The following is a 12,624-nucleotide window of genomic DNA, read 5'->3' as shown; positions in this document are numbered from 1 at the left end:
TCTGAACTCTAGGGTACAGATGTGGGGACCTGCATGAAAAACCTCCTAAGCTTATCTTTACCAGCTTAGGTCAAAACTTCCCCAAGGTACAAAATATTCCACCCTTTTGTCCTTGGATTGGCCGCTACCACCACCAAACAAATACTGGTTACTGGGGAAGAGCTGTTTGGACACGTCTTTCCCCCCAAAATACTTCCCAAAAACCTTGCACCCTACTTCCTGGACAAGGTTTGGTAAAAAGCCTCACCAATCTGCCTAGGTGACTACAGACCCAGACCCTTGGATCTTAAGAACAATGAACAATCCTCCCAACACTTGCACCCTCCCTTTCCTGGGAAATGTTGGATAAAAAGCCTCACCAATTTGCATAGGTGACCACAGACCCAAACCCCTGGATCTGAGAACAATGAAAAAAGCATTCAGTTTTCTTACAAGAAGACTTTTAATAAAAATAGAATTAGAAATAAGAAATCCCCCCTGTAAAATCAGGATGGTAAATACCTTACAGGGTAATTAGATTCAAAACATAGAGAACCCCTCTAGGCAAAAACCTTAAGTTACAAAAAAGATACACAGACAGAAATAGTTATTCTATTCAGCACAATTCTTTTCTCAGCCATTTAAAGAAATCATAATCTAACACATACCTAGCTAGATTACTTACTAAAAGTTCTAAGGCTTCATTCCTGGTCTATCCCCGGCAAGGACAAAATGTAGACAGACACACAAACCCTTTGTTTCTCTCCCTCCTCCCAGCTTTTGAAAGTATCTTGTCTCCTCATTGGTCATTTTGGTCAGGTGCCAGCGAGGTTACCTTTAGCTTCTTAACCCTTTACAGGTGAGAGGAGATTTCCTCTGGCCAGGAGGGATTTTAAAGGGGTTTACCCTTCCCTTTATATTTATGACAGCTCCTTTCTTTGTTCTTCTATCCACTTAGTAGGTCCCTTTCCTTCCTACAGTTATCAATAGTTATCAATTCCACACGTGTGATATATATTCTGTCTGCCTGTCTCTATATACAGAGAGATTTGAACACCTACATACATATATAGATACAGAGGGTGAGGAGTGTGGTAAAAAGGCTTTATCAGCCTGAGTTTGGGTTGGCCATATTACCTAATGGTAAAACTGTGTTTGATAATGAAATGGTTGTCATGGAAAAATACAAGTTTATTGCGCAGAATGAAAGGGTTCTGGTGACTCTGTTGCTGCGGAAGACATAAATAATCCACTATTGTGGTAATTTCAGTTGCTGACATTTTCTCCTCTATGGGCAGAGTTTTTTCTCCTGCAAATAAGCATGGAAGGGGGAAATTTCAAGAAGATTTCCATGTGGGCTAACTCCTGGAAATGATCTAGTGTTTATCCCATTGAGAGGATGGGTAGCAGCATGAATGAGGGGGCAGGGACTCCTAATCACATGGAAACTGAGGACCTGTAAGAAATCTGAGGCCCAAAATCTGCATTTTCCAGGACCCTTGCAACACGTTTGTCCCTCTGCACACACTTCTCCCGGGCAGCACAGCCAGCTCCCCCATTAGTCTCTGATCTATCAGTGCACATTACACCCAAGCATGTAGGAAGTGGAAGAAGCTACAAATTGGAAGATCTCTGTGGCAAATTATGTTAACTTGTGAGTAAAGCATAGTGCTATTGTTGAGTGGTTCAAAACTTACCCCATCACAATCCCAGTTGCCCATACAGCTCAAAACACATGAGGAGAGGCTGAGGGAACTGGGATTGTTTCGTCTGCGGAAGAGAATAATGAGGGGGGATTTTATAGCTGCTTTCAACTACCTGAAAGGGGGTTCCAAAGAGGATGGATCTAGACTGTTCTCAATGGTAGAAGATGACAGAACAAGGAGTAATGGTCTCAAGTTGCAGTGGGGGAGGTCTAGGTTGGATATTAGGAAAAACTTTTTCACTAGGAGAGTGGTGAAACACTGGAATGCTTTACCTAGGGAGGTGGTGGAATCTCCTTCCTTAGAAATTTTTAAGGTCAGGTTTGACAAGCCCTGGCTGGATGATTTAGTTGGGAATTGGTCCTGCTTTGAGCAGGGGGTTGGACTAGATGACCTCCTGAGGTCCCTTCCAACCCGGATATTCTATGATTCTATGATTTTACGCACAGTAGGTTTCTGCCAGTGTACAGGAGGGCAATGCTCTGTTGCTCAGCTCTCCTTTCTAAAAATTCAGGCCCAGCTGAGTGCAGTTACCATGCTCTTTCTTCCCTCTGCACCACAAGGTGAAGGGTCTTAATGTGAAGGGTCTTAATGAAGGTCTTAATGTAGCTTCATTACTGTTATTAGCATAACGCCTGCAGCATAAACAGCCAACAATGCTAATTCAGACTTCAGAAAAAGAGCAAGCTAGACTCCCATGCTAATAGGATTGAAAATACAGAAGCTACAGTTATAAAGCATTGCTTTATTGTAAATAATGTAGTGTGCACTCTGACTGCTGTATTTGATTATATGTGCAATGCACACATGTATGTGTATGTATAATTATAGTAACATATATAACATATATATAGTAACTTTAATGCAGAGTGCATGCTTTCAACAGGTATATTTCTCACAAAGGCCAATGTATTATTGTAAATATTGTGATTTACTTTTCAGTGGATATTGTATATGGGTTGTTTGTTGTTGTCCTTGTTTCCCTCTATGTGCAAAGAAGCATGACTACATCATTTTCTTCTTTCAACAGCTCCACGGGCTCCCTTTTCATTTCAGGATCTAGTAAACATTCTAGTCTTAGTTTTTAAATCTTTCATGAACTCACTCCAGCTGACCTCTCGCAGAACTTGTCTGTGTCTGCTTTCCTTCCTGCTCTCTCCACTTATATAGCACTGGCCTGTTTGTCACTTTCAGCTGTCTCACCAGAGTTATTAAACAAAGCCACCTTCTCTGCAGCTCCCCCTACATGGAACAGTTTTCCTATATCTGATCAGTCCATTTCTTTTCAAACCTCAGCTGAAAACATATCTTTCAGCCCCTGCCAATCCTTGCAGACTAACTTTCCTGGTATTTTTATCTAACATTGTAATTTCATATATATATAAATACACACACACACACACCTAAAAGTATTTTAGGATGCAGTTTTTATGAAAGATGCTGTACAAGACAAAGTTGCATTAAGTTGTACTGCAAAATGGCTTTCATTGTCTGGATCAGTCATCTCAGTCCTGAAGAACAAGAGAACCACTTTGTCATCAAATGAAGTTACAGAGGGCCAGACATTGCACTGTGGTATTTGCACTGTGACAATCTCATTACAGCATGACATTGGCATGTATTAATGCAATGTCACAATGCAAATATCAGAGCATATTACTATGATATTATTTTGTTGGCTTCCTGACTTCAGGTTGCTGAAGAGGAAAAGGATGTTTCTTATTTCTCTCCTCTTCTCCTCCTTCACAGTTGGTTAATAGAAAGGTTGTTAATAATAGAATAAATAGTAGAAATAGTTAAAAATAATAGAATGGGACACACTCTTGTGACTAATGCTTTGCTGGCTCTGTCTGACACTAAGTGTAGTGTAAAGAACACTAGTCAAAATCCTGGCCTTCACCCCATCTGCATGTGAGGATCTCAAAATTGCATACAATGCTGGACCATGAGGGTGTCTTAGTCTTGATTTATCATTGGTCTGCATTCCTAGTTTGATATTGTCCTTATGTGTGTTAATATGATGATCTGTAATCACCCCTATTATCTTTGTTTAGGTTATACTGTCTATAGAAGAAGGTTACAGGCTTCCAGCTCCCATGGGCTGCCCAGCTTCTCTCCACCAACTTATGCTTCACTGCTGGCAAAAAGAGAGAAACCACCGGCCGAAGTTTACTGACATTGTCAGCTTCCTAGACAAATTGATCCGCAACCCCAGCTCCCTTCATACCCTAGTGGAGGATGTACTTGTGTAAGACTCACTTCAGTGCTCTTTCCTCATACAGTCGTGACTGCCATCTGATTACATAGTGGATTATGTAGGAACGGGATATCCTGACACAGCTCTGAGCTCAGCTAGCACTTAGCTGTTAAGTGTTGTGTGTTTAAAATCATTCTGAGCCTCTTATAAAGTATATTTTATTATCAAATGATGCTGGTGAAATTGCATGCAAAAGGACTTTTTTTTCTCAAGCACATTCATAGCCATTTTTCTTTTTTGGTCCAGCATTTTCATCTCTCTCTTTTGTTTGTGCTCTGTCAGTCTTTGATCTTCATGAGTCTCCTCTCTGTTTTTCCACCTTTTGTTTGGTGTTTGTCCTATACTCTTGTTTTCCAAGTTCCCGCTTTAATTTTCTTCTCTCTTCCGTGCTCTGTCTCTTCATTTGAAATAGCACAGAGTGCGTGAAAAGTTGGTAAACTGCCTTAGAGTATTTTCCTTCTGAATCTAGTTATACTCTATACTTGCGAAGTCGTGCTCCCCTTAGTGGAAGAGGGATATTAATACAACAAATCTATGGCACTCCCATTCCACAACTAATTCCTGGAGGTGCTACCCAAAGCTTCCTCCCTATTCCCAAAGTAATATTATGCACATGAATAAAGCAGATTTTAGGTGTAGAGCTGTTGAAGAAATGACTGGCCCTTTGTAATCATAGTGAGCCAAAGTCATCCTAGGAGTAAACTGAAATCAGTGAATTTATATCAGGGATGAATTTGGCCCCCACTCTTATTCATTAAGGTCAAAATTCATTCCAGTGTGAAGGGCCCTCTGAACCTCTTAATACTTCATAGCCTCACTGCAGGTTTTGGGTGGGGTGACACAGTGCCCCGAGCCAGGGAGAGTGTCTAGACCACTTTGCGGGGAGGAGGCATGGGGCCCTGGTCCAGAGTGTGAAGAGAGGCTGGTAGCTCGGGCTAAAGTTGGGGCTGGTGGTTTGCCACAGGTAAGCTTGAGGGGAAAGGTTGTTAGGTAAACCCAGACTAGGTTTAGAGCTGTGGATGTCTAGCCACCCCAGATTTGTGTGATAGTTGGAGTTGGTTTGTTTCCCCACACTAGAGTCAAAGTTTGGAACAGTTAGTGGTGTCTTGTTAAGGCTAGGTTTGGAGTGGTATTTTCCCCTGTAAGTTGCCCCACTGAAATTAGAATATATCTTTCTTTTAAAAAGTACTCCAAAATACTTATAAACCATCATACGCTTGTTTTAGAGAATATGCTTTCAAAGTGATGTATGGGGGGAGCTGAAATCACTAAGGGTTAGGCTAGGTGGTGGAACCTCAGAACAGGGCATTACAGATAAAGGCAGAAATACAAAATACTGATTCTTTAGAGTGTTACAAACACATTTCTGCTATTCAACTTGTGATCTAATCAATTTTAAAAGGTTTGGTTTAAAATAGTTTCAGATATTGCACCTGTCCCTCAGTCTCCCTACCTGGTTTTGTGGTTTTACTATATTTTTTTCATATTTTATAAAATGTTCCCCCTTTACCCCCCACCCCGTGTGCTCTGTCAAAGAACCACAGAGGCTGGTGAAAATAACAGACAAAATAATTTACAAAGCGTTTATACACAATGTGCTGCCAAATGCATAAAGTCACTGGGAGCTGAGAGCACTCCCCACCACGTGGGTTAAAGTCAAAAGGAAATAAGGATCCAACCCAACAGAGAATGTTGTTTTCTCTAATCTCTTAAATTTTACTTGAAACTATAGTAGGTTAAAAAATATTGAGACAGAAGTGTGATTGAATTAGCTGTACCCTTTTATTTTTGTTTACTACCATACATAAAATCCCATGAAAATCAGAGTATAAAATATAGTTCTTATTTGCTCTTTAGGTTAGTACTCCAGCTGCTGCAACCACTGCCTAATAATGTAGCAATAAACAGCCATTCCCTTTTTCACCTATTTTCTATGTAGATAAAGGTAAAAGTTATTACCCAGCATGGTATTAATACATTTTCATTCTAACAGTGCTATTTTCCCATAATAGCCACGGTTCAATCTGCTTTTATACCCTCTGCTTTGCTTTGGTGAGTTTCAAAATTATGTCATCATCTTCATCCCAAGAGTTTAAATTCTTCTTCAAGTGCTAGTCCATATGCATATTCCACAGCTGGGGCGTGCAGGGCCAGTGCGCAGGCATTGGAGAATTTTCTGGTCAGCAGTACCCACTGGGGTGGCACATGCACCTTTCATTTCCTCATGCATTCTGTGAGGGTACAAAGGCTGATACTGCCATGCCACACCTAGTTCCTTCTCTACCACCCACGGGTACATTTTGTAGCAACTCTCTTCAGATTTTCCTCCACTTTGGCATCTAGTTAGCCTTGTTATTTTAGTCAGATAGGTGCAGGTGAACACGGCAGGAAGAGGAACCCTTCTCCACGGTTGCAGGTAGTACTGACCACCATGGCCAACCATGGCAAGTACCTGGGCTTCAAGAACAGCTTGTCCTGAGAGGCGGTTATGCTGCTGAATGACAGACAAATAAGGTGTCAGTTTTGCCTTGGCAAGGGGCACGCCCTAGAATGCTGTGAAATCTGCAGGTCCTTCTTGAAGCAGACCTAGCACTCCAGGGAGGCACAACAGAAAGTTTTCTTCATGAAGCAGGCGATGAGGCCAGACTCTCACCCTGGATTCCAGGCATCTAGGCATGCAGGGGACATAGATCATCGAAATTGGCCCTAGCATCAACTTCTCTAAAAGGTGCAGCGATAGGTTGAACTTGGAGGGCGGGCTTTTGAAGGAGGAGAGACGGAGATCTCTCTCCCCTGCTCCCAACTTCAAAGCTAAATAAAATTACCATGCTGTCATACTTTAAGGGTGCCTCAAAACTTTGAAAATGTTTTCTGAGCATTGAAGCCAGCACCAGTTGAACAGACCCAGTGGGCCAGAGGCTTTCCCCAATGCTGTCGAAGCAGTACTAGCTTCCTTGGTACTGAGGCGGACAGAACAGTAACCAGCTAGTGCAGAACCTGCTACAAGTTGCCTCCAGTACAGGACATCCTGATGCCTTCACCACTGGGATCTGTGTGCTCACAGCTGTACTGACCAACCCACAGAGGCTCCAGCACTTCAGGCCTCATCACTGGTCCCAGCGCCCTTACAGCTATTGGAGCCGCAGTCACCCCGATGCATTCCAGATCCTTGGACATAGCAGCCTTGATGTTTGTGCCATATGGTCGGGGTCCCCCAACACCCACAGGGTGGGCAACATGTTTCCCAATGGACTACACTGTCTCATCCTGTAAGCCCGTAGTCTGAATGAGCTCTCTCCTTCCGTCTATTGATGTGCTGAAGGAAAACACCTCAGGAGCAGACCGTATTTGCACAGACGTACCTACTGTGCCTAGGAGATAAGCAGACATACCTGCTTGGCCAAAGTGATCAATTTTGGCTGTTTGGGGGCAAAATTCACGTAAGTCTTGGATGCAAGTGTAATGACATGTTGCTGTTGTTACTGTATGACTAAACAGCAGCAGAACTTTACTTAATATAACCTAACCGAGGAAGTCAACCTAAACGTATGTTACTCACTAAGTGTGAGGTAGTGATGCCAAATTCAAGTGAAGGTCAGAGGGGATGGGGACAGGTGTTCCACCCTGGTGGTTGGACTCTGTTGAAAGAATCCCAGATGTCATTTGACCAGCCCCCTCCAATGTTTAAAGATAGAGCTGATCAGACTCAATTGAGAGTCCTTCTTTCTGCTCAGGGATCACTACAGCTGCAGTCACTGGTAAGGTCTAGGGGGCTGAGCCTAAGACCTGGTTTGAGGACAGCATTGTGGTGAAAGATAGTGCAGAGGAGGCAGCGGCAGAGAGGTTCCCCACTACCCAGTGAAATCACTAAGAGTTGAAATCACTAAGGGTTAGGGCTAGGGGATGGAACCTCAGAACACGGCATTACAGATAAAGGCAGAGGCAGTAGTGTTGGCGGCAAGCAGCAGTAATGATAACCGTGAACAGAGAGAGTGGCAACATAGCAGCAGTGGCAGAGACATCACTCAACCCTCCCCATTCAGAGACAAGAGGTGAACCCACCTGAACACACTCCTGGACTCTGAGACTTCACTGACTTCGGATAATACACCACAAATGGGGTGCAGTGGAGGGAAAGGGAGAGTGGTGCGCTATGGACTTTTACACCACAAGGTGGGAAACTGAGGGAAAGACTACTGCCCGAGATAGTGTGAGGTGAGTGTTTACTTAATTGTCTGCATACTTTTGAATCATTGTTGTGGTGTTTTCTCAAATTCATGATGTGTTCCTTCTACTCTTAATAAAAGTTTTATTTTGTTACACAAAGACTCATTGATTGCAAATGGGGAAATATTGCCTATTAGAGGCGCCCAGCAGTAGTTAGTTTTCCAGATTTCTGGGAAATCTGGGATTGGGTTGGGGCTTGAGCTGGTTCTGCTTTGTAAAGTTAAGAGGAACCCCTAGATATTGAATTCAGCCTCGTAATAACAATGGCCAACAAGAGAACCTGCCAAGGCCAACCGAAGTCGACACCCAAGGATAAGGAGGCGAAGCACCCTGGCCTGCTGGGTCAGAAATCTTAGTCCACCTCAAATCTCCAGATGAGGATATCAAACTACCAGGTAGTCCTGGCAAAATATGACCATGTCAATTACTGTGCTTTGCAACATTTTATCAGTAGGCTGCTGCAAGACTGCCAGGATGACTTCAAACAGTTCTTGCAGAAGTATATTTGGTTGCCTGGACCACTCTGCATGTGGCTTTGGATGTGGCAGACATGGCCTCCAGGTCAATGGTAACAGTGATCACGATGTGCTGCTCTTAGTGGCTCACCTTGGCAGGTATACCTAAGGAATTACAAAAAACCATTGAAGATCCACCATTCAAGGGCTGCTTACTCTTCCATGATAAGTCTGACAAAACTATGACAGGGGTGCACCAACCCCACACTGGTGAGGCGAAGGTTAAAGAGCTGCTCTGGGCCCAAGATGCCACACCCCCTCGCCTCTGCTGGGCATGCTCCCAGTGGAGGGAGCATTTAAAAGGGAGTGACTCAGCTCAGTCTGAGCTGACTGCGGAGGAGAGCAGTCGGGTGCAGCTGCTGGGAAGCTGCCAGGGCTCCATGCCGCCAGGACCACGCCTCCTAGCCCAGCCACGGGAAGCATGTTGACCACAGACACTGAGGGTGACGACACGCTAGGGCTCATGGAAGAAAGTCTGGAGACACATCAGAAGGGAACACAGGAGGAACCCCAAGTCAACCTGTGATGACGTTGGAGGGACTGGAACAAGGGTATTAAGTAACCCAGGGAGCACGCTTAGGGGTATCAGGCCTTGAGCCCTGTGGAAGGGCCACTGTTTCAAAGGGCCCTGGGTCGGAACCCATTGGAGGAGGGTGGGCCCTGGGTCCCCCTACCCGCCCGTGCCCCCGTGGACTACCCTGAACTATTGCCACTAGGTAAAGCGGCCTTTGGACTCTCACCATTGGGCAACACTACCACAAGCTGTAACTTCCAGAGAAATCAACCCTTAGACTCTTGCCAATGGGTGACACTGCTCTGAGCTATTGCCGCTAGGCAAAGCAGCCTTGGACTCTCACTATTAGGCATTGCACCCTGGAGTATCGTCATTAGGCAGTACTGCCGTCCTGTAGCACACAGCCGACCCTCCGACAAAGGCAGTGAAATCATTTAAGGACTCTAAGGCTATCCTCAGGTCCTTGGGAATCTATCCCCTGGACTCCACGCAGAGGCACGTCAGGTCCTAGCCTTAGCAGCAGCAACCACCATTTTTCTACTACAGGCCACCAGAGCCTTTGGGTTGCAGGCAGATATCCTCAAGAAAGAAGGCTGCTGGAGGATCTACCTTGCAACCTCATCACTCCTCTTTGGTACCAACCAGGCAACAAATTTGACTTAATGCCCAAGGACAGCATACCAAGTGTTCCACAATCTTTGCCTTCCCCTCCTTTTGGCAATCATTTGGCTCACTAACTTCACACCTGGTCCAGCATCATTTCAGACCACTAGGAACTGGAGGTGGTCCAGAGCGGCTATGCCATCATTTCCTCTCTCTACACCACAATCATCCTCCCTCCATATCCATCTTCAGGGACCCCTCCACAAGACCCTGCTTCAGCAAGAGGTGTAGGCCCTCCTTGCTTTGGGCACTGTAGAGGAGGTTCCTTCTTGAGAGAGGGGAAGGGGATTCTATTCAAGATACTTCTTCATTCCCCAAGAAACCAGTGGGGCTTTGACCAATATTAGACCTCTGAGGCCTGACTACCAACAATAAAAATCTCAAGTTAAAGATGGTCTCCCTCGCATCAATTATCTCCTCCCTAGATCCTTGCCCTCAAGCTCAAGGATGTGTACTTTCACATTATGATGCACTCATCACACAGGCACTTCCTGAATTCTGTATTCAAGAACAATCACGATCCATACTGGGTTTTGCCCTTTGTGCTGTCTGTGGTGCCCAGGTGTTTACGAAGTGTCTAGATGTGGTGGCTGCCTACCTCAGAATGACGGCTAGCCACGTGTTCCCATACTTAGACAAGTGGTTGTTCATCAGCCTCTCAGAACCTCAGGTCCAGGCCAACATTGGGACTGTTCTCCAACCGTTTGTGGACTTGTGCCCCTGGTTAATGAAAAGAAATCCACATTAGCACCCACATAGAGGATGGAATTCAGTGAGACCGTGTTAGATGCAAAGGCAGCCACCTCCTATCTATCACTCAACAAGTTCCAGACGCTGCACAATCTCTGTTCCCATCTGCTGACACAAGCAAGATCCTGCCTCAGGCTTCTGGATCTTATGGTGACCTGTATGCTCATCAGCCCATATGCGAGCCTTCACTTCTGGCACCATCAAGCTTGGCTGTCCTCCATCTACAGTCCCAAAAGACACCCATAGACAAGGTGCTGCACCTCCCTCTGGCAATTCTCTAATCACCGAGCTGGTTAAAGGACCCAAGCAATAATTTGCAGAGGGGTTCTGTATAGTCCCAATTCTCCCTCAAGGACTGTGATCACAGATGCCTCTACATTCAGGGGTAGGGGTTCACATGGGCAATCTTATGACACAAGGCCATGCTCATCAATGTGTAGGAACTCAGGGCTGTATACAGGGCATGCATAGCCTTCCTGTCAGTCATTCAAGGTCAAATGATTCTGGTAATGTTGGAAAATACCACTCCAGTCTTCTACCTGAACAGGCAGCAGAGGCAGCACTAGATTACAGGCTCTGTGCCAGAAACCATCCAAGTATGTGACTCTGCAATAGGACATGGCATCTCCCTGTCAGCGGTCCAGACAGCTTCAGCAGGTACTTCTGTGACAATCATGAGTGGTGGGAGCACTAGAAGGTGTGTCCTCCAGGACATCTTCCAACAATGCAGGGTCTCTTACTCAGATCTTTTTGCAATGAGGGAGACCTCTGCGCGGGGGAGGAGGAACAAACATCCAGGGTCTTTCAGAGGCCTTTCTCCTCCCATGGACAGAGGGACTGTTCTATGTGTTCCTTCCCTTTCCCCTGCTCCCCAGGGTACTTTGGAAGGTGGCAGAAGGCCAGGGCAATCCTCATAGCCCCAGCCTGGCTGAGACAGATATTGGACTTCCACAACCTCTCCATAGTCCTGCCAATCACTCTTCCCCTGATTCCCAGCCTCCTGAGATGTGGCAGGGTGGCTTTGCCCTTTACACCCTCGTGGAGCAAACAAGGAGAAGAAGGGCACATGCACTACCAGAGTGAGTACTGCTGACTAGAAAATTGTCCTATGCATGCACACTGGGTTTGCACTCACCCACTGTGGAATATGTCACACATCTCAAAGAACATCAGTTACTGTAAAGGTAAGTAACCTCTTTTTCTGCAGAGATATACTCTATATTGAAAATTATAATAATGTGGATAGGTCCATTTCTGAACTTCTTGTGCATATAAAATTCCTGTAGAGTTCCAATGATTTCCTTCATAGTAGTATTAAAAAGGAATTTTGGATACTAAAATATAACTGACAAATTTTAGAGAATGGGCCAGAATCAAAGTACTAGAGCTGATTTTTTCTGAAACTTTGGAGAACTTCAGTTCAGGATCTGAACTTTGCAGCATGAGCTCATCTCTTATTTCTTTCTAGTGTTGATAGACTTAGGTTATGCCTTTATGTACAGCATTGCAGCAGTGCAGCTGTATCAGTACAGCTGCGCTGCTGCAGCACATCTGGTGAAGACACTCTATGCTGACAGGAGAGAGCGCTCCCATCAGCATAAAAAAAACACCTCCACAAGCAGCATAAGGCTGTAGTGTAGACCTAGCCCTAGTTTAGTCAACTTTTTAGTACAAAAATATCTCTACAAAAGTAAACAAGGCTTTATTTTTTATACTTATTACTTCTTTACAAGCTTTTACATTTTGTTTTTGTAGAATACCAGATTCACCTGGTGAAGTTCCCGAATATCCTTTGTTTGTTTCAGTCATTGATTGGCTAGATTCAATAAAAATGGGTCAGTATAAAAATAACTTCATGGCAGCGGGTTTCACAACTTTGGATGTGGTTTCAAGAATGAGCATTGAGTAAGTATGTAAATTATTATCGGTACAGTGAGTAAACTGCAATTGCTCAGATGTAACAGTGATAGAGCCTATCTAAGTGCTAAGACGTATGGAACAAAAGTATATTTTCAC

The 12,624-nt window shown here is 44.5% G+C and overlaps 1 protein-coding gene across 7 annotated transcripts in view; it reads left to right on the top strand.

Annotated features, from left to right (window-relative positions):
• The window catches only part of LOC141999196 (ephrin type-A receptor 6), an 817,098-nt gene that overhangs the window by 797,426 nt on the left and 7,048 nt on the right, over positions 1-12,624 (top strand). For all 7 annotated transcript variants that reach the window (XM_074972390.1, XM_074972364.1, XM_074972372.1 and 4 more), the window contains 2 exons: positions 3,737-3,930; positions 12,364-12,513. In XM_074972390.1, coding sequence (XP_074828491.1) covers positions 3,737-3,930; positions 12,364-12,513 — 344 coding nt within the window. The remainder of the gene's footprint in view (positions 1-3,736; positions 3,931-12,363; positions 12,514-12,624) is intronic.

The sequence above is a fragment of the Natator depressus genome, chromosome 1 (assembly GCF_965152275.1).
Source record: "Natator depressus isolate rNatDep1 chromosome 1, rNatDep2.hap1, whole genome shotgun sequence".
Lineage (NCBI taxonomy): Eukaryota > Metazoa > Chordata > Testudines > Cheloniidae > Natator > Natator depressus.
This window is presented reverse-complemented; position numbering and strand designations above follow the sequence as displayed.